The sequence below is a fragment of the Pelodiscus sinensis genome, chromosome 29 (genome assembly GCF_052426305.1).
Source record: "Pelodiscus sinensis isolate ZL-2025 chromosome 29, ASM5242630v1, whole genome shotgun sequence".
In the NCBI taxonomy this organism is placed as follows: domain Eukaryota; kingdom Metazoa; phylum Chordata; order Testudines; family Trionychidae; genus Pelodiscus; species Pelodiscus sinensis.
In genome coordinates this window covers 3,481,421-3,502,347 of record NC_143080.1, presented here as the reverse complement: position 1 = coordinate 3,502,347, position 20,927 = coordinate 3,481,421, and the positions used below count along the sequence as shown (strand labels likewise).

The 20,927-nt window shown below is 51.7% G+C and overlaps 1 protein-coding gene across 4 annotated transcripts in view; it reads left to right on the top strand.

The window, feature by feature from the left end:
* The window catches only part of PCGF2 (polycomb group ring finger 2), a 50,960-nt gene that overhangs the window by 17,511 nt on the left and 12,522 nt on the right, over nucleotides 1-20,927 (top strand). For all 4 annotated transcript variants that reach the window (XM_075911711.2, XM_075911713.2, XM_075911710.2 and 1 more), the window contains exons 3-7: nucleotides 1,159-1,255; nucleotides 9,253-9,308; nucleotides 10,110-10,160; nucleotides 11,633-11,741; nucleotides 16,670-16,718. In XM_075911711.2, coding sequence (XP_075767826.1) covers nucleotides 1,159-1,255; nucleotides 9,253-9,308; nucleotides 10,110-10,160; nucleotides 11,633-11,741; nucleotides 16,670-16,718 — 362 coding nt within the window. The remainder of the gene's footprint in view (nucleotides 1-1,158; nucleotides 1,256-9,252; nucleotides 9,309-10,109; nucleotides 10,161-11,632; nucleotides 11,742-16,669; nucleotides 16,719-20,927) is intronic.

Below are 20,927 nucleotides of genomic sequence, written 5' to 3'. Positions count from 1 at the left end.
CTACCTCAATTTAGAGCTCCAGGAAGCACCGGGGAGTAATTACTTTGAAGGGCCCCGGGGAGGAGCTATTTCAAAAAAGCAGCGAGTATCCACACTACGGCTATTCGGAAATAGCTATTTTGGAAGGGCGTTATTCTTCGTGGAATGAAGTTTACCAACGTGGAAATAAGATGCCTGTTATTTCAAAATGATTTCAGAATGACGGGCTAGCTGTGTAGACGCTCTCATAGTTATTCTGAAATAACGCTGCTGTGTAGATGGACCCTGAGGCTACGTCTACACTACGAATGTTTGCGGCAGAAAATATGCTAATGAGGGACTCATTAGCATAAGTCACCATCTCATTTGCGTATTTCCTGCCGATCTGTTTTTTTGGTAGAGGTTTTTGCGCAGAAACAAGCGGTGTGAACGTTTCCTTTTTGCTCAAAACCCCTTTTTGCGCAAGATCAGTATACCTCCTTTTTTGAGGCATAAGGAACTTGTGCAAAAAGTTTTTTTTGCACAAAAAGGAAACATTCACACTGCTTGTTTTTGCGCGAAAACCCCTAGTGAAAAAACGGATTGGCAGGAAATATGCAAATGAGAGTGTGAGTTATGCTAATGAGTCCCTCATTAGCATATTTTCTGCCGCAAAAACTCAGTGTAGATGTAGCCTGAGTGTGTAGGATGGACTGTCCCATATGTGCCTACTTTTGGGGTTTTCTTCCTTCCCTTGAAGCATCTAGTTCCAGCCACCGATCCAGGGTCTGCTCCAATCTAGGAATTCCTCTAACGTACCTGCAGAAAGAAGCAAGGTGTAAGGGCAGCTGTGCCCAGATAAGAGACCACCGGTGTGAGGGGAATGTGGAATAAACAGCTGGATTCAATGGAAGCAGTCACAGATTACTTTCCAGGCAGTGAGGGTAAAGCATTATCTTGTGCAGAAATTCACTGTCGGTGAAAGCCAGCCCTGGATGGAGGGCTAGGGCAAATTATACACCAGTTATATCCTGCTCAGGCACCTTTTAAGTAGGATGTATATGGTGCCGAAATGTGACTTAATACCTAGTGCTTAAGTGGTACTCAGGCCATGTGCTGATGCTTTGTCCATGGGTGATAGTCACTCTGTGTGTCTATATGTTGATTTCACCCCATTTATTTTTGTCTTTCTTTCTCTAGTCTGTAAAACCTGCATCGTCCGCTACCTGGAGACCAACAAATACTGTCCTATGTGTGATGTCCAGGTGCATAAAACAAGGCCCCTCCTCAGCATCCGGTGAGGGATTTCACTTTCTGTCTCTTGCCCCTCAGCCCCAAATATGTGATAATACAGGAGATGGAAAGCAAGCCAGTGGTCACTGGAAATTCTCTTCCCTGCTTTGCTGCCATTGAGGGAGGGCTATTTTGGCCTAACTTTTCCCAGAGCCACTAGTAGTAATTTTGGATAGATCAATTTTTTTAGATGTTTTAAGGGGCCTGATTTCCAGCGGGTGGGTGCACAGAATTAAAACAAAAACACACAAACAAAACTCCAAAGAGCAAACAAATGAGCAAACAAACAAGCAAACAAACAACCCCCCCCCCCCAAAAAAAAACCCCAGGCTTCTTTTTAAAGCGCCCCAAGCTGACCATGATGCTACTAGTCACTTTGGAAAATGGAGTATGGACTTCTGATGTTTGTTCAGCAAGGTGCATAAGTTTGCTCCTAACCAGAAGCATGCGAGTAGCCCGTTGTCATCAAGGGGACTAATTTACTTTCTTAACAGGTCTCAGAGGGGCTGCCGTGTTAGTCTGTAACTTTAAAAATAACTCGTGGTCCTGTGGTACCTTAGAGACTTACATTAAAATATAGCATCATGGGCAAAATCCACTTCCTCAGATGAGCACCAATGCCGAAATGGGTTTTACCCTCAAAAGCTCATGATTGTCTCTATTTTTGTGCGTCTCTCCGGTGTCCCAAGACGACTTGTTGTTTTATACTTTCTTAATATTAGGCTCGTGTGTGGGACTCGGGAGAAGTGGGTTACATTTCTAGCTCTGCCCCACACTTCATGGAGTGAAGCACCGTTGAGGATCCAGGTCTTATTTTCTAACTCATGTTCCTAGGGCGACCCCCCCCCTACTTCTCCACATTCCTCTCCCAGCACTGTGCAGAGAGCCAGCCCCAGTCTACTCACTGAGCTCACCTAGGGCATGGCTGGCAGGTTCCATCCTTCCCTCGCTGCCCATGGCTGGGCTGGTGCCCTGGAAAAGCCCAAGACCCTCTGTTTCAGGGTGCTGTCCAGGTGCCACCGTGCTGGCACGAGGCAGCCTCTTTTCCCCTCCGCTAAGCTCTGGAGTAGTGGGTGTAGGGTGTGATTTCCAGTCTGTTCACACCCCGAACCTGCAGGCTCCACAGCAGCTCCTGGGAGGGGGTTTGGCACCCTCTTCCCCACCCCCTCTCATTTCCCCCAGCCCTGGGTCCTGATCCCAGGGAACGCAGGGCTGCTCCATTCCTTAGGGATTTCCCCCTGCTGAGCCACCTCTCCAGCGCCTGCAGTGAGATCCCTGGGCCACAAGGCATCCTGAGGGGTTAACCCCTTGGAGCCTGCACTGTAGCCCGGGGACAGGAGGTAGCTGGGTGATGCTGGTGGGCGGTAGCCAGCAGCAGCCTGGAGGGGTGAGCTGCCTTTTGACCCTGCCTCAGTCGGAAGGGACAAGCAGCGCCCGGGAGCGGTAGCCGTGGGGAAAGAGACGAGATCTGTCGGATCATCCCAGCCCTGCGGCTGGAGGCAGCTCCCACCCAGTGCCAGAGGCTGCTGCTGGCCACCTTCCCGTGGGAACACTGGCAGAAATCTGGGCAGGGCATGTGGCCTTGCATTGCCCCCCAGAAAGATGCCAGCCAGGTGCGGAGGGCAGAGAGAACCAAGGTGGAGGGGTGGGGTCCATTGGTCACCCCTCCATGTGTGGGAGTGTGTGTGTGTGACCCCCTCCATTGCAACCTGAAAGATAAGGCCAATAACAAGAATTCAGCTCTGCAGCATTTTTGCAAAAGGGGCTCAGGCAACTTGACGTTCCTATGAACATTTGTCATGGGTTGCCGTGGAACGCGGCTGAATATGAGCCATGGGGTCAGGTGCCCCGATTCAGCATAGGGAAATTGCTCCCCTTATGTTTTCCCAGCTGTCTAGTGGCGACAATGGCACTTGCCATATAGCTGGCTTAGCCGGCTGACCTGGGGCCTGGGCAGCAAAGAATTGCAGAGGTTTGTACCGGGAAAGACCTCTTGCCATTTTCTTCCTTCAGCTACGGCCGTGGATACTGTGGCACAGGGGTCTTCAAACTTCTTTTTTTCATGACCCGGTTGAAGAAAATGGTTGATGCCGTGAGCCGACAGAATGTGACTGGTGTGGGGGCTCCGGGGTGGGGCTGAGGATGGGCACTTTGGGCTGTAGGAGGGGGCTCCGGCTTTGGGAGGTCAGGGTTGGGGCAAGAGGGGCTGACCTTGAGTGATTCCCGGGCAGCGATGCAGCAGGGGGGCTAAGGCAGCTTCCTGCCTCTCCTGGCCCCACAGACCATGTTCCCAGCCAATGGGAGTGCAGAGCTAGTGCTCAGGGTAGGGACAGTGCATGGAGCTCTGTGTGCTCCCCCCCACCCCCCATAGGAGCTGGGCCTGCTGCCGATCGCTTCTGGGGTGCAGCACAGTCTGCGGTGCCAGGCCAGGCAGGGAGCTGCCTGAGCCCCCCCACTGCTCACCTGATCCCCCTGCAGCAATGAGCCCCAGGGCCTAGTGCTGGGGTGCAATGCCTCATTTGAAAACCAAGATCAAGAGCATTAATTTCTACTGAAAAGAATAAGCATCTTCTGTTGAAGCCAAGTGAAATCTTCCACCTCCTAAGAACAGGTACGGCCGCCTGCAGCTCCCATTGGCCGCATTTTGCTCTTTCCAGCCAATGGGAGCTGCGGGAAGCAGTGGCTAGCCAATCCCTGAGGGCTGAGCTGCTTCCTGCAGCTCCCATTGGCTGGGAACAGCAAATCACAGCCCATGGGAGCGGCAGGTGGCTGTATCTGTGGTTGCAAAGTGAACAATCTGTCTGGTTTAAAAAAAAGAAAAAGAAAGAGTAGTTCTGTCGAACCTTAGAAACTAACAAATATATATGTCTAGTATCATGAGCTTTTGTGGGCAAAACCCACTTCCTCAGATGAGCGGAGTGGGAAGTGGGTTTTGGCCACAAAAGCTCTACTGTGCTACAGGACCAGTTGTAGTTTTTTTAATTAAAGACTAACACAGCAACCCCGTAAGGCTTTTAAACCCATCTGGCAGGTCGTCAGGGCTCACCCTGACGAGCTGTGAGTGGCTTGCCGGCCATGGGTTGCCCAGCACAGCTATACAGAGTCGTCATTTTGCGTTTGACGTCCTGGTGGGCGTTCCCGAGGGGTTTGACGTCATCAGCAAAGCCCTGGCAGGGATGTTCCGCTCACTGCAGATGCAGCGCCTGGCGTATTGGGTCCCACTCTACGTGGTGTATAATAGACAGGAGATCCGAGCCAGACGGGAGGGTTAGACAGGATCTGGAGCCTCTCCAGATGTTCCAGCCCCTTTCAATGATGTACTAAAGAGATGAGGATGATTAAATAGCGGGGAAAGGCGCGATGCGTGTTGCAACCTCCGGCGGTTTGGACTGAGCACCCGAGGTCAGCGTTAGCGTATGCCCCAGCCACAGGCTTTGAAGCCACGACCAGAGCAATTTAACCTGAGCCTGCTTGTGGTTTATAATGCATTGATCCGTTTGTCTTGCGACTATGCATCTGCCTCCCAGTCAAGGGAGGGTGAGTGAGTGTGTGTGATGTGTGGGTGTGTTTCTCAGCCCCCTGTTCCATGCACAGACTCACTAGGATAAAACTAATGTCCTGTGCTCGGTGCATGATTAATCCCAGCTTTGCTCCTTCTCCATTCATCTGGGCCTGGGGAAGCCAGACATGTCTTGTCAGTTGCAGAATGAGCCGTGCAGGTGGTTGGCATAGAAACCATTAAGGCTGCAATACATCACTCGCGGCTTTTTTTTTTTTAGCGCTTCCATGTAAATCTGTTTCTGTAGTAACACTTTTTTTTTGGGGGGGGGGCTCCCTGTGAAATATTTACACTCTAACTCCCACGGACTTTTCTGTGACGTATCTCTGAATGTGTGCACAGCCCCTGATGGAGGTGCACCCTGCCAGGAGACAGACACAAAGCAGCAGACTAGACTTGCATTGGTGTGCTGAGCACTGAGAAATCACCCTCCTTACTTTATAATTGGCACTGAGTCAGAGATCTGTGGTGTTCAAACGAGGGGGCGATCCCCAGGGCTGGGTGGTGGGAGGTTGGGCCCGGGGGATCATGGCTGCAGGGGGATCAGGTGAGCAGTCGGGGGGCTGTCCTGGTACCGCAGACTGCGCTGCTCCCCAGAAGCACACAGGGTTCCATGCACTGCCCCTGCCCTGAGCACGAACTCCGCACTCCCATTGGCAGGTCCAGGGCCAGCTGGAGCCATTCCTGCACCCCGAGTAGCGGGCGCATGACACATGTGTGGCTCCGCCCCCAGACACACAGCGCGTGCACGGCCCCAGCTTTGGGTGCGCGGCGCCTGATTGCAGCTGTAAGGGGCGCCGGGCATGTGGCACCCCTTATAGCTGCCATCAGGTGCCCCCCATAGGTTGGTGCCCCGGGCAGCTGCCCGGGTAGCCCCCCCTTATTCTGGCCCCGGGCAGGGGACCTGCTGCTGGGGACCTGCTGCTGGAGGGGCAGGAAGCTGCCTTACTGCACTGCTGCCCGGGAGCTGCTCAAGGCCAGCCCCTCCTGCCCCAGCCCTGCCCACCCCAAAGCCAGAGCCCCCTGCTACACCCCAAAACTCCCATCCTCAGCCCCACCCCGGAGCGCACACTTAATCAAGTTATGTCGAGTCGCAGCATCAGCAATTTTCTTCAAGTCGGTCATGAGAAAAAAAGTTTGAAAACCCCTGTCATAGGCAACCCCTCCCACCTGCTCCCCAGTCATTAAGCACGGCACCTGTATACCTCTGTGTCCTTGTTTGATCAGCCCCCAGGGCATTAGTGCCTCTTTCCACCATGTTAGCCACATCAAGAGGCCTGGGCTGTAAATGAGAATCCGACCCCCAATTTTATAATCTCTCCTTTGGCTGCCCCATCTGTAAAATGACCCTCAGTTTGCCTCACAATACCGGTGTTGATTCGCAAAGGTTAGAAAAAGCACAAAGGGCAAAGTTATTCATTGTAGTCTAGAAATAAGTTTGATCTGTGATCCGTGACCCTGACGTTCCCATTTTTCCATTTGGCAGTAGGGCTAGAGCCTTGCTTTTGGGGCCAGATCCAAAGTCCTCATGAGTTCAGAAAAGGGCAACAAAAATTATGAGGGGTTTGGAACAGCTGCCATATGAAGAGAGATTAAAAAGACAGGGACTTTTCAGCTTAGAAAAGTGGAGACTTAGGGGGGATACAGCAAAGTCTATAAAATCATGGCTAGTGTAGAGAAAGCGAATAAGGAAAAGTTATTTACTTGTTCCGGTAACACAAGAACTTGGGGCTGCCAAATAAAATTAATAGATGGCAGGTTTAAAACAAAAGGAAGTTTTTCTTCATACAGCGCACTGTTGACTTGTGGAACTCCTTGCTGGAGGATGGTGTGAGGATCAGGATTTTAAGAGGGTTCAATAAAGATCTAGATAAATTCATGGCGGTTAGGTCCTTCAAAGCTTATTTACCAGGTTTGGTAGGAATGATGTCCCTAGCCTCTGTTTGTCAGAGGCTGGGAATGAGGGACAGGGGAGGGATCATTTGATGATCTCTTGTTCTGTTCATTCCCTCTGGGGCACCTGGCATTGGCCACTGTCTCCCATTGAAATTTGTGGGAGTTTAGCACCTGTCCTGCTTAGGCATGTCTGTCAAGCTTATTAGGTGCCTATTTGCATCTTTAGGCCTCTAATTGCCTTTGGAACTCTGGCCTTAAGTCACTTTTGCAAATGGTAGCTAGGGGCGGGATTCACGACAATGCCCCCTTCTAATTTTTTCTATCCACGTGTGGAATAATTTTTGGTATGCGCACCAAGGCATGCGCAGATGTGCACCACCAATAGAAACATGCACTGCTGGTTGTGTGTGCTCTGCTAATCAGCTGGGTGGCATTTGAATCTCTCCTGGGTGTTGGCACAAGCGCACATCTTACAGGGATTACTGATTCAGGAAGGTACCTGCTTGCCTAACTCTCATTGAAATCGATGGGAATTAATCACTTAGGTATCTTTGTGAATCCCACACTTATATCACTTAGTTGCTTTTGAAAATGTTACCTCTGGGCAACCAAAATGCAGAACCGGTCACTTTCTGCTTTGGTTTATTTTAAGTTTCGCTGCTGAGGTTTTTTGGTCTTAAAAAGCTGCAACATTTAGGCAGCAAATACTGCAGTGGCTTACCAAAGCCCAAATTTAAAATGAAACAAAATACAGGACTATGTAGCACTTTAAAGACTAACAAGATGGTTTATTAGGTGATGAGCTTTCGTGGGCCATCATCTAATAAACCATCTCGTTAGTCTTTAAAGTGCCACATAGTCCTGTATTTTGTTTCAGCTACACCAGACTAACACGGCTACATTTCTATCACTATTCAAATTTAAAATGGTATCTCTGTATTTTTTTTAAAAAACCACGGAAACATTTCTATTGATTTTTTGAGATTTGTGAATGCTGGTGGGGGATATTTGTGTCTTTAGTTTTGCCAGGGTTACGGGTTAAGAATCACAAGTCAGACTCCCCAGCTGCAATTAAGGCTGGAGTAGGTTATGGAGGTCACAGATTCTGTGATTTTTATGTGACCTCCACAACTTCAGGCTTTAGTTTTTGTGACTTATTGCCCGTGTCTTGTCTGTGACTTTTACCAAAAATTCCCATGACAAAATCTTAACTTCACTCCTGATTAGTTTAACGACCGTGACCGTCTACATAGAAGTCAAGTTCTCTGTACTAGCTTTTCCATGTAAGCTTTTGGTGTACACCTGGGAGGCAATGTTGACTAATAAAAAGAGCACTGGACTGGACTTAGGAGACCTGGTTCTAGAATCTAAGTTTCTTGGGACACGAATCATGGTTTTGTTCTGTGTTTGCCCAGCACCAAGCACAGAGGGATCCCAACCTTGTATCCTGTAAGCTGGCCAACCAGGAGAGATTCAAATGCCACCCAGCCAATTAGCAGAGCACCCATAGCTGGCCACATATGTTTTTTGCTGGTGGTGCACATCTTCACATAACTCTGTGCATATAACCAAATTCATTCTGCACATTGATGGAAAAAAAATGAGGGAACTGGTCCATGACTTGGGTACTATGGCAATGCCAATAAAATAAAAGTCCTTACCTCTGCCCAGGGCTGGGTGGGTGACCTCAGGCATGCCCCCACATGCCTCAGTTTCCCCATCTGTGAAACAGGGATAACCATACTGACCTCCTCTGTTTGAGATTTACAAATGAAAAGTTCTATCTTAGATTTAGGTGGTGTTCATTATTTCCCGGCTTTTCTCTATAGTTCCAAAGGCTAGCAATAATTAAAAAACCGAAATGACGTTTTGTTGTAATCGTAGAATTCCAGGCCTTCGGGCTTTACATAAAACACCAAGAGTTGGCAAACAAAGGATTTCCTTTGTTTAAAGAACGCCACCTGCAACCTGTGTCCACTTTCATTAAAGTCAATAGGAATTTTATCAGCCGTATTTAAATCAGAGCAGATCCTTTACAGCAGGGGTGGGCAATAATTTTTGAAGGGGGGGGCAACTTCACAAATTTTGAAGGTGGTCACTGGCGCCTTGAGTGGAAGGGGTGGGGCCTGAAGTGGAAGGGGTGGGGCCTCGAGAGGAAGGGGTGGGACCTGAAGCGGAAGGGGTGGGCCTCAAGCGGAATGGGTGGGGCAAGGAGTCTTCCCATGCTCCCCCCTGTCCACAGACCCTGATTGGCTGGCGGGGCGGGGGAGCATCAGGGTGGCTGCGGGCTGAAGTCAATGGCTTGACCAGCCAAATCCAGCTCACGGACGCATCTTGCCCACCCTTGCTTTACAGCGTGGGCTTGACTTCACCTCTGTTCCTCTGCAAAGAGCCAAGGTGATATCTCCCACCACTTATGTCCCGAGTGAGCCCTGTTTTGGAGCGGTAATGGTGCCCAAGCCGCATGCTGGTCTTTTGCCTGGGTGTGGAATGGGGTCTCTTGGTTTGGCAACCCACCCTGACTCATTCTTACTTGTGTCTTTCAGGTCGGACAAAACCCTACAAGACATAGTGTACAAACTGGTGCCGGGGCTTTTCAAAGGTACGGAGGCAGACTGCAATGCGCACACAAGGGTGATGGTCTGGGGGCGGGCTTCAGAAACTCTCGGTGTGGCCTCACTCTGTTCCTATTGAAGTCGATCCCATCGCGCCCTTGGGAACAGGGTTTGGGTGCCTGTGGAATGGCCACCCTTACACCCAACACAAAAAAGATGTATCCCTTCCACTCAGCCCAGGCTGGTGATAGTGGCACAGCCTGCTTAATGTGAATACGGATATATCGGTATAAAAGTGCTTATACCGGTATAGCTATTGCTATAGGGGGAATAATCTATACTATATAATCTATAGGACTCTTTTATAACTGCATCCATGGGGGCAGGGGACTGGACTCGATGACTCTCGAGGTCCCTTCCAGTCCTAGTATTCTAGGATTCTATGAAAGGCGCACAGTGGGGCTGACAGCCTTGCTGGACCTCTGGGCAAGGCAGGGGGAGGGCCCTGCTTTATGCCTTGGAAGGGGCAATGCATTGGGTGGAAGGGGCGGGGCCTTGGGCAGAAGAGGCGGGGCTGGGCAGCCCTCAGTGCTGCCTGGTGCGTGCTGCACAGCACTCCAGCGGCGATTTAAAGGGCCGGGACTCTGAGTAGCAGTGGCGGCAGCCAGAAGGCCTGGGCCCTTTTGTATCGCTGCTCCCCTTCCCCACCCCCGTCGGCAGGCCTGCTAAAACATCACCCTCCCAACGGGGTGTCAAAATGGTGCAGACCAGGCCGTTAGCCTCTATTCTCCCTCCTCTTATTCTTTCTCACTCGGCCCTTCCCGGCTGCGATTCCTCTTCTCTTGCAGATGAAATGAAGAGGCGGCGGGAATTCTATGCAGCCTATCCCATGGCAGATGGTAAGTGTCTGCAAAGCAGATGTCGCCTCCGTCTCTCTTCCCTTCTGTTCTCTTTAGGGAAGTTCAATATCGGTTAATCGAACAGTCGATTAACCTCGGGAATTTTTATCGGTTAGTCGACGATTCTATCGTCCCCGGGGGCGGGGCCGGCAGTTAGTGCTTCCCACTCCCAAGGAACTCCCTGCCACTCCGCGCTGCTGCCTCTGTATCAGCCCCGGCTGCCAGGTGGGAGCTGGTCCGTGAGGAGAACCAGTTTAAAAACCAACTCCTCTCGCAGACTGGCTGCCTGTCACCTCGCACTGCTGCACAGTGTGGGGTGGCAGCAGCCCCTGTGTGACGGCGCGTTGGGGGTCCCCCGTCTCCTGCACCCCGAAATGGCACAAACAGACTCCACCAGCCAGTGGAATTGAGGGTGGTTTATTGCTTCTCCACGATACAGCACAGCACAGATGTAATCTGGTTACAGGAACTGGGGCTAAGAGGCCTCAGTGCTCCCCTTGAGATAGGGGAGTCCCAGCCCCCTCCCCAGCTCCTTCTCCCCTGCTTTCCAGACAGCAACTAACCAACTCTCTTCCAGCCCTGCCCCCCAGCCAGGGCAGCATCCACCTTCCTTTGTTCCTCTCCATGGGGGGTGTCTGGCCACTGGTTTGCATAGTGACTCATCCTGTTTTGCTGGGTCGTGGTACCCACAGCAGCCGGTGGGGGTTACCCCAGAGCCAGCAGCATAGAAACCAGCCAGGTACCCCCACTACGTCACACCCTGTCCAGGCGGGAGGGGCAGGGCTGAGCTCCCAGACCCCAAGCGAGCCGGAACTGAGCTGGGCTGCCTCCCACCTGGCTCCTAATACACTTTAAATGCAGAGCGGCAGCAGAGTAAGTTCTGGACCCAGCGTGAGCCAGGACTGAGCTGGGTTGCTGGCAAAATGTACTGGCAAAGGGAGGCGGGGGAATCCTTGAATCATAGAACACTAGAACTGGAAGGGACCTCGGGAGCCCATCAAGTCCAGTCCCTTGCCCTCATGGCAGGACCCAGCACTGTCTAGACCATCCCTGACAGGTGTCTGTCCAACCTGCTCTTAAATATCTCCAGAGATGGAGATTCCACAACCTCCCTAGGCAATTTATTCCAGTGTTTAACCACCCTGAGAGGCAGGAAGATTTTCCTAATGTCCAACCTAAACCTCCCTGGCTGCAGTTTAAGCCCATTGCTTCTTGTCCTGTCCTCAGAGGCCAAGGAGAACGATTTTTCTCCCTCCTCCCTGTGACACCCTTTTAGATACCTGAAAACCACTATCCTGTCCCCTCTCAGTCTTCTCCTTTCCAAACTAAATGCATGTCGGCTATAGCATTAACCTATACGCTTTTGCTTATCGGTTAATCGACTCCACTGTTACATCCCTAGTTCTCTTCCCCTCTCTGCCTCGACCCTAAACAAGCTTGGGATGGGGTTTAACATCTCTCTCCCTGTGTAGTTCCCAATGGCTCCAATGAGGACCGCGGGGAAGTGTCTGAGCAGGAGAAAGGGAACCTGACAGACGATGAAATTGTCAGCTTATCCATCGAGTTTTACGAAGGGATGAGGTAAGATGTTGTAGTTGTTGTTGTTACTAAACTCCTGTTCTGAGTCCAAATCCTGCCCTTGTTTAGCCACCCCTAAGATCTTACCTCCGGGAATAGACCTGTTTTTGGCGTTCTGGGTCTTTACTCAGGTAACGCTATCGTTCAAGTCAGTGGGAGTTTTGTCTGCAGACAAAGGTGGGAGAGAGTTTTCTGCTTAGGGCTGGTGTCAGCCTTAAGTACCTTAGTGTATGTCTAGACTGCATCCCTCTGTCGGCAGAGGGATGCAGATTAGGCAGGTCGACATTGCAAATGAGGCAGGGATTTAAATATCCCGTGCCTAATTCGCATAAAAATGGCTGCCACATTTTGCCAACTCAGCACCTTGAAGGAGGCATAAGGGATCTATCAAAAAAGACTTTCTTCCTTGACAGATCCCCCTCTAGACTGCCGCTTTTTGCCGAGTCGGCAAAACGTGGTGGTCATGTTTATGCAAATTAGGCGCGGGATATTTAAATTCCTGCCTCATTTGCAATGTCGACCTGCCTAATCTGCATCCATCTGCCAACAGAGGGATGCAGTCTAGACATACCCTTAGCTGCTGTAAGAGCCCCTATGACCATATAATCTGAGCACATCACAAACGGGTGTATTTGGTGAGGCAAAGCAGTGCTGGGACAGATGGGGAAACTGAGGCACAGAGCAGCTAAGTGGCTTGCCCAAGGTTACAAAGGAAATCTGTGTTTGAGCAGAGAACAGAGGCATTCTAGGCTAGCACCATGGCCCATCCTTCTGCTCCAGCTTGGGTATCCCTTCAGTTTCACTTTTGCTTGTGCTGTAGTGTGCAAAGTACAACCCAGGAATAACTCAGACGTGTGGCAAGCTGTGATCACTCCTATTGACGGACTCTCTGTCTCGGTCTGTTTCCACCGTGTGTCTCTTGTCTTATCCTTGAGACATAATCCTTTCGGGGAATGGGTCCATGACTAAGGCGCTGAGGCACCATGGCATTGCATCCTGTTATATTTATATTTCCTCTGCTCTCCCACTGCAGCACGGTCCAGTTGTTTGTCTTGTCCATCTGTTCCCTCTTGTCAACTGTGAACTCTGTGGCAGGGACTGTCGTATGTTTCCTCCTGCACCGCGCACAACCTAGCCGGGACAGCGATGTACCTGTTAGGCAGTTACAAATCATCTTTATGAAAATACGATCAACCACCACAAGAGCAGAGCGGGGCAAACGATTCAAACCCATGTCTGGGGAGAGAAGGGTTTTTTTTGTAGTACTTCAATTCGGTGCAGCTCGCGGCTCTTCTTTGTACAGTCCAGTTGGACTGGCCCAAATTCTCCTGCCATCTTGCAGGCTTGAGCACTGCATTCACTATCCTGATGCCTTCTATGCTAGTACCCTCTTCAGATCTTCTCACCATCCTGTCTGAGTGATTCACAGACATGTAGGAATTTCTCCTCACAATGCCCCCGAAAAGTAGGGACCTGTTAATGGATACAATTTCCCAAAGTGCCTACGACCCCAGATCCTCAATGGCTTTTGGGCACCTCATTCTCATTGAAATTTGAGGATTGGGGCTGAAATCGCTTCAGAAACTGTGACTCCTTTCTCCTTTGCTTTCCAGATGGGGAAACTGAGGCGGGGGAGAGATCAAGGGTCAGTGTTTCGCCCAACTCCCATTTAGCCACCCACACGGAGTGCCAAAAAGCGCGCACCATCTAGGAGCTTCCATCGAAAACATCCGAGTGGCACGTCAGTATGCCGCTAGCTCCTCTGCCTACACAGGGGGCATTTCAGCCTGTCGGTTTGCGTCTCCACTCCTTTGCATCAGTTCCACACTCATCCACCTCCACCGTCCTCCCTACGCTTACTTTGGACTTACCCTGGTGTTAAAGAGAATCAGATCTAGTATATTTAGTTCTGCGGGGTGGGAGTGGGGGTGGCTGGTTTCAAATAGGACCAGATTAAAACTTCGCTAGCTAATCATCAAGGAAAATTAAGAGAAGCTAGCGAGAATGATGGAGGTGCTAAATGAGGAAGGGAAGCAGTATGGACTGATTATAAATATTGATAAAACGAAGACAATGGTATTTGGAGAGAAGGAAATAGGAAGGAAGATCAGTGTAGATGGGACTGAACTAGAGAACGTAGAGAAGTTCACATATTTGGAGAGCAATATGACGTATGATCTAGACTGTAAGAAGGAAATAGCATCTAGAATAGCGAAAGCAAGAGTGAGTTTGAGGGCGATGGATAAGATCTGGAAAAGTAAAGCGATTAGCTTAGGAATGAAGCTAAGCATCTTGAAAATGTGTGGATTTAGCAGCATGTTGTACGGATGTGAGATTCGAAAGATTCGAAGAGAAGGATATTGGCGTTGGAGAGAAGTTGTGCTAGAAAGATCCTGAGAATAGGATGGATGCAGAAGGTCACCAAGGTGGAATTATATAGGAAGATACAGCCGAAAGAGAACCTACTGAAGAAGGTTATACAATGGAAGTTACAGCTATTCGGGCATATCTGCAGAATGAACAATGACCGAAAGGTTAAGACCCTGGTATTCAGCATAATGGATGATCCGAACAGGAGAGGCAGACCCCACAGAGAATGGGTAGATGATGTAGTAGATTGGTGTGGAGCTAGTCTACAGAAACTAAGCCACTCCACACTGGCCAGGGAAAGATGGAAAGAAATAGCGAGGGAGGCATCAGATGCCAACAGGCGTTGAGACCATGGTTGTTGATGATGATAATAAGGTATTTAGTAGGGTTGCTAAGAAGCGTGTAATTCGTTAATCGTGTAGTCGACCACATTTTTGTTGACTACACGATTAATCGATAAGGATTGGCGCTGCAAGCACTCGGTTCCAGCTCGTGCCGGGTCCGAGGAGCTACCTCCGCTGTGACTCTGCAAGGAAAGTATTTTAGGAGCTGGCTTGTGCTCTGTCCCGGCTTGTGCAGAGCCACCACGAGGATTGCTCCCAGGACCCGGCGTGAGCCGGGACTGAGCCAGGCTGCCGACCAGTCCAATAAACAAATGTACTGGCAGTGCTGTGGGACGGCGGAGGGGGAGGGGGAGCATGTAGTTGGTGATATTAAACGGTAAGCATCCACTTATCGGTTAATTGTTTAACTGGCTGCACTATGACATCCCTGGCAGTGCTTTTTTTGTAAGAAAAAAGGTGCCGGTACTCCAGGATCAAACTTGTTGAGCAAAAAAAAGAGCAGAAATGCAATCGCGGCCCCTTTAAGAGCCAAAACACTGTGCTGGGAAAAAAAGTCTTGCATTCCGAGCGGGCTTCCGTCAGGAGACGAGCTGCACCAGGAAAACAGGTGCTGTTACGTACAGGGGGAAATCCCATTCATTTACTGTGTGCAGGGAAAATAGGTGACGGTCACAAAAAATGCACCAATTCCTGGTATTTAGGCAGGCGTTCTTGTAGCGAGCCTTGTATTTCAGCATTATGGCTTGGTCCAAAGTTTATTGTACACAAAGGAAGGACTTGCCCTGGCTTTGGAGTTGGAATGCTCTAGCCCAGTGGTCCCCAATGCGGTGCCTGCGGGCACCATGGCGCCCGCCGGGCCATTGCTGTGCGCCCGCCGAGTGATCGGGGCCAGCCCCGCCCCCGTGTACGTGGTGTATGGGCGGTGCCAGCCCCCGGGTACGTGGCACAGGCGTGGCGCTGGCTCCGGGTATGCGGCACAAGCGTGGCGCTGGCCCTGGGTACGCAGCGCGTGGGTGATGCCGGCTCCTGGGCGTGCGGCAAAGGAGAGGCACTGGCCCCGGGAGTGTAGCGCATGGGTGGCACCGGCACTGGGCATGCAGCGTATGGGTGGCTCCGCCCCCAGGCACATGTGCAGCCCCGCCCCCGGGTGCCCGGCGCATGAGTGGCCCCGCCCCCGGGTGCCTGGCGTGTGAGTGGCCCCGCCCCTGGTTGGGGACCACTGCTCTAACCGATATACACTGAAGATGCCCCATCCAGGGGTTAACTACACACTTATGGATCTCCTTTGACTGGGAGGTAGGTACCTACGCCCCTTTGTGAATCCTAGCCCAAGTGCTTCATTAACTTTCAGGGCTGAAAATAAACCAGCGCACGGTTTGGGAGAGGATCTTGAATACTCTTGTTTTCTTCCGGTGCGGAGATCTTGAGTAAGCTTCCGGATCTGTTCGGCCTCTCCAATGACTTCTCCAGGGCCAGGATTTCACCGTCAGTGCTTGACGACTCTGCAAGGGTTTCCTGGCAGGGGCTAAAACCAGCTTGCGTTGATGGGGAAGGGAAGCGTGCAGGCTGTTCTTTCACGAGGGCCCAGACCCTAGTGCGGTGGGGGGGGGGGACCCTTTTGGAGCTGGAGGCCACTGACCCACAGAAGCGAGAAGCAAACATGAAATGAAAAACCACGACCCACAGCTCCCTGGGGTGCAGGACTGGAGCACCAGCACCGGCTCCCCAATGCTGGGTGGGGGGGAAATCTCGGGGGCCGGATCTAGGCAAGCCAGGGCCCGGATCCGGCCTCTGGGCCATAGGCTCCCCACCCCCGTCTTAGTGCTGACTCTGGCTACACTCCAGTTGACTTAGCAGTGGCTTTGTACGGAAAAGAGAACCTCAGATGTGCTGGGGCTTTGCCGAGGCTACTGAAGCTCACGAGCGGGGTGCTCGTCCCGTGGCCTGTGGTCCTCCATGTGGCGCTTTGTCACTGCAATACACAAGCTAAAGCAAAGCGCGGAGCATCCGGCACCTCGAACGGTTGCTCCCAGTGCGGCTGCGGAGCCGTTCACATGTGGACACGCCACCATCCCCACTTCATCTCCTGAGAGATGTCCATCCTTGGGTCTCTTCTGTCTTGGCCAGGAAAATATCCCCTCTCCGTGGGCAAGGGGGAGACTGGATCTTCTGAGGTTTTCTGTTTGGCCGTTTGACAAATTGCTCCTTCTTCCCTAGAGATGAAAAGAAAGGCACGGTGGAAAACGGGGACGCGGAGAAGGAAAAGGTGAGTGCTAGCGACATTGATGGCTTCGAGAGGCCTGCAGGTCAGCAAAAGGGGGGGGGGGGCAGCCAGTGTGTGATACCCCTGGGAAGAAGGCTTGTGATGATCGGTTCTTTCCCATGGCTTGTCAGCTGCTGCTCGCTCTACCCCCGAGGTTCGGAACCTCAGGCCCGGGAGCCGGATGCGGCCCTCGGCTTGCCTGGATTTGGCCCCTGAGGCTCAGCCTGCCCCCCTACAGCACTGGGGAGCCCACGCTGCTGCCCCAGCCCCCCGCCGCCCCATCACGCACAACATCTATTAGGCTGGGTCCCCCCAGGCTCTGGTGTGGGGGATCTGAGGGATGGAAGTCAAGGCCAGCTCTTTCAAAGGAGCCCAGCGACTTTGGTGTTTCAAAGTTGGGATGCTCGGGTCTCAAGGACTTTTTGCCAAGATCTCCAAAAGGTACTTGGATGCCTAACTCCCAGGGACGTCAGTTTGAGGGTCTGGACCTCACTTTCAGACTGTAGGGTTGCCAGGCGTCCGGTTTTGAACCAGACAGTCCGGTATTTGAGGGTTCTGTCCAGGAAACAAATTGAGAAAATACCAGACTGTCTGGTCTTTCCTAATTAATTGTGTACTGCCTGGCTGGTAGACACACTCACGCAGTGTGACTCATGCAGCGTGAGCATGTCCACCATCCAGGCAATACGCAACTACACAGTCGAGTGGAGGAGGGGGGGCGGGATGGAATCGCTGGGGCTGGACCCGCTGGGACCATGTGCAGGACGGGCAGCACCCCGGGATCTGCGTGCACCTGGACCAGCCCTGCTTCCTGCCGGCTGGTTCCTCCCCACCCCCTCCGGCCCCCTCCCGGCCAGTCCCGCTCCCTGCCAGCTGGTTCCCCCACAGCCAGCCCCGCTTCCCCCTCCGGCCAGCCCTGCTTCCCATCGGCCAGTTCCCCCCCCCCGCCTCGCCAGCCCCACTCCCTTCCAACTCCCTCCCGGCCAGGCCTGTTTCCCACCAGCTGGCTCCTCCCCAACTCCTCCGGCCCCCTCCCAGCCAGTCCTGCTCCCTGCCAGCCAGTTCCCCCACAGCCAGCCCCGCTTCCCCCCCCGGCCAGCCCTGCTTCCCGCCGGCCAGTTCCGCCCCCTCTCCCCTGTCCTCCTCCCAGCCAGCCCGGCTCCCCTCCAACCCCCTCCCGGCCAGCCCTGTTTCTCACTGGCCAGTTCCCCCCATCCCCGGCCAGCCTCGCTCCCCTCCTGGCCAGTCCTCAACCCCATCTGAGATCAAGTATGTCCGGTATTTTATTGAAATCATCTGGTAACCCTCTTTCAGAGGGAATCAGGACCTGTAGCCAGTGGGGCTGACAGCCACCGGGGGCCCCAGGGAAGGTGGGAGGAGGGACGGGGGCTGAGTGCAGAAGGGGCAGGGCCTATGGCAGTCAGCACTTGGCACCGGCTCAGAACCGCGTGGGGTGGAGGCGCCGCGCTCCCGCCGCAGTTCAAAGGGGCCTAGGGCACCACCCCAGAAGCAGGCCAGGAGCTCTGAGCCCCTTTGAAATGCTGGGCCTCTGGGCAATTGCCCCCTTCCCTGTCGGCAGGCCTGCCTTTAGCTCTGCTGATTTCATCTACGAGCCATCGGCTGTATCTCTGCTATTTACAGAACCATCTGGGAACCATCCAGGCGCCTAAATTCCCTGGCCAGTGTTCTGCGGGGGGTCTGACTGGTGCCATTTGACCTTAAAAATCTCTTACTCTAAATAATGGTGTGTGGTAGACACACAACGTGCCAGGAATAGCTAGACAGGCGCTGGCTGGGTCCTACCAGCTACTAAAATGGAACACCACGTGTGTCACTAAAGGACTCACGAACAACAGGTTAAACTTCTCTAGTCCAGCACCTTCCGGTCCGGCAACATCCGTGCTCCGGCATGATTTGAGTTAGCCGCATGTTCGCTGATCATGGGTGTGGCCAAGTTTCCCGCGGTCCTGTACAAGTTTGTTTACAAGCTCCAGTCCTGGCTCTCAGGCTACGTCTACACTGGCAGCGTCTTGCGGAAGAACAGCCGTTCTTGCGCAAAAGCTTGCTGGCTGTCTACACTGCACGAGCATTCTTGCGCAAGTAATTGTACAGTACAGCGTTGTAAAACAGGGCTTCTTCCAGAAGAGTTATTCCTCTCCCCACTAAGCCCTCTTGCGCAAGAGCTCTTCCACAAAAGGGCAGTGTAGACAGGCAACATGAATTTCTTGCGCAAGAAACCCCTATGGCTAAAATGGCCATCAGAGCTTTTTTGCACAAGAGAGTGTCTACACTGCCATGGATGCTCTTGCGCAAAAGCACATGGCAGTGTAGACACTCTCTTGTGGAAGAGTTTTTGCACACGAACTCTTCCACAAAAGAGTTCTTGCACAAGAAGCCGCCAGTGTAGACGTAGCCTTAGTGCTCTGTGCTGTTATTTAGCTCTAATCTACCCCTAAATGGCTTCTAAAAGCCCAGTAAGCAGTGGAAGTGTTGGTTATGCTGCTAGTGTTTCGCAACCTTTTTTAAAAAAAAATAAAGTACAGGCAGTCCCCGGGTTACGTACAAGATAGGGACTGTAGGTTTGTTCTTAAGTTGAATTTGTATGTAAGTCGGAACTGGTACATATTGTAGGGGAAACTCTAGCCAAACATTTCTCCAGAGCTCAGTTTTATTCTCCCACACCTCACTTCCCTCAGTCCTTTATTCTCAAGATGAGGTGTCTGCTGAGAAAAGCCGCTCCACGTCTCCCTGGTCTGCTGAGGGGGGTGCTAGCTTCGCGTCTCCCTGGTCTGCTGAGGGGGGCGATAGCTTCGTGTCTCCCTGGTCTGCTGGGGGGAAGCAGCTAGTGAGGGATTGCCTCACCCCATTTGTAAGTAGGGATCCGATGTAAGTCGGATCCATGTAACCCGGGGACTGCCTGTACCCCTTTAAAACAAAAAATTATAAGTACCCTCAGTACCTACAGTTTTCAGACACACAAACTTTGTTCTACTGTTGCAACACATTTGTTTAAACAACTTGGCTACGTCTACACTGGCATGATTTTCCGAAAATGCTTTTAATGGAAAACTTTTCCGTTAAAAGCATTTTCGGAAAAGCACGTCTAGATTGGCAGGATGCTTTTCCGCAAAAGCACTTTTTCCGCAAAAGCACTTTTTGCGGAAAAGCGTCCGTGGCCAATCTGGACGTGGTTTTCCGCAAAAAAGCTCCAATCGCCATTTTCGCCATCGGGGCTTTTTTGCGGAAAACACTACTGTGCTGTCTACACTGGCTCTTTTGCGCAAAAGTCTTTCGGAAAAAGACTTTTGCCCGAACGGGAGCAGCATAGTTTTTCCGGAAAAGCACTAACAATCTTACATGAGATCGTCAGTGCTTTTGCGGAAATTCAAGCGGCCAGTGTAGACAGCTGGCAAGTTTTTCCGCAAAAGCAGACGATTTTGCGGAAAAACTTGCCAGTCTAGACACAGCCCTTAATTGTAGCCGGGTGGGCAATGAAATTTTTGGGTGTAAAAAGTACAAAAATAATAAAACGCTGTAAAACTTAAAACAAAAATTCAGTTTTCTCCAAATTTTAGTTGTTGACGTTCCCCCCAGACTTCTCTCTCCAGTATCCCTCAGGGTACTCGTACCACTGGTTGAGAAACGCTGTGCTAGACAATATTGACTCCCATGGTCTGGCAAATTCTCTGGTTTGGCTCTGGACAGTTCCTGAGAGTGCCTGACTAGAGAGATTCAACCTGTATTTAAGGGGATACCATCCTGTTCCTACGCACCCTCTGAAAGGCAGGCCTATGAAGTCTCAAAAGGGGCATCCAAAAATCAGTGGCCGCTTTTGGAAATTGAGGTTCCAACCCCCCAGTCCCACAAAACCCAACCTGTAACTTTAAGGACACTTAGTCCTGGTTCTTTGGGAGGCCTGAGTGAACCGTGCCCAAGAGGCCATAAGCCGTGTGTTGGAAGAGGTTAGAATTCAAGATTTACTGGCTCCCAGCTCGGTGCTTAGAGCAAATGATCGGAGATCATTTTTTCCCCCTAGAGTTTTGCAATATTAATCATGGTTTTAATTTGAGTTCCTCTGTCTTCTGAAATGTTAGTACAGGTGGCACCTCTATAAACCAGAACTCTCTGGTCCGGCAACCTCCATGGTCCAGCAAGACCACAGATGTTCCAGGACCAGATAGTCCCAGAACTCTCTGGTCTGGCAACCTCCGT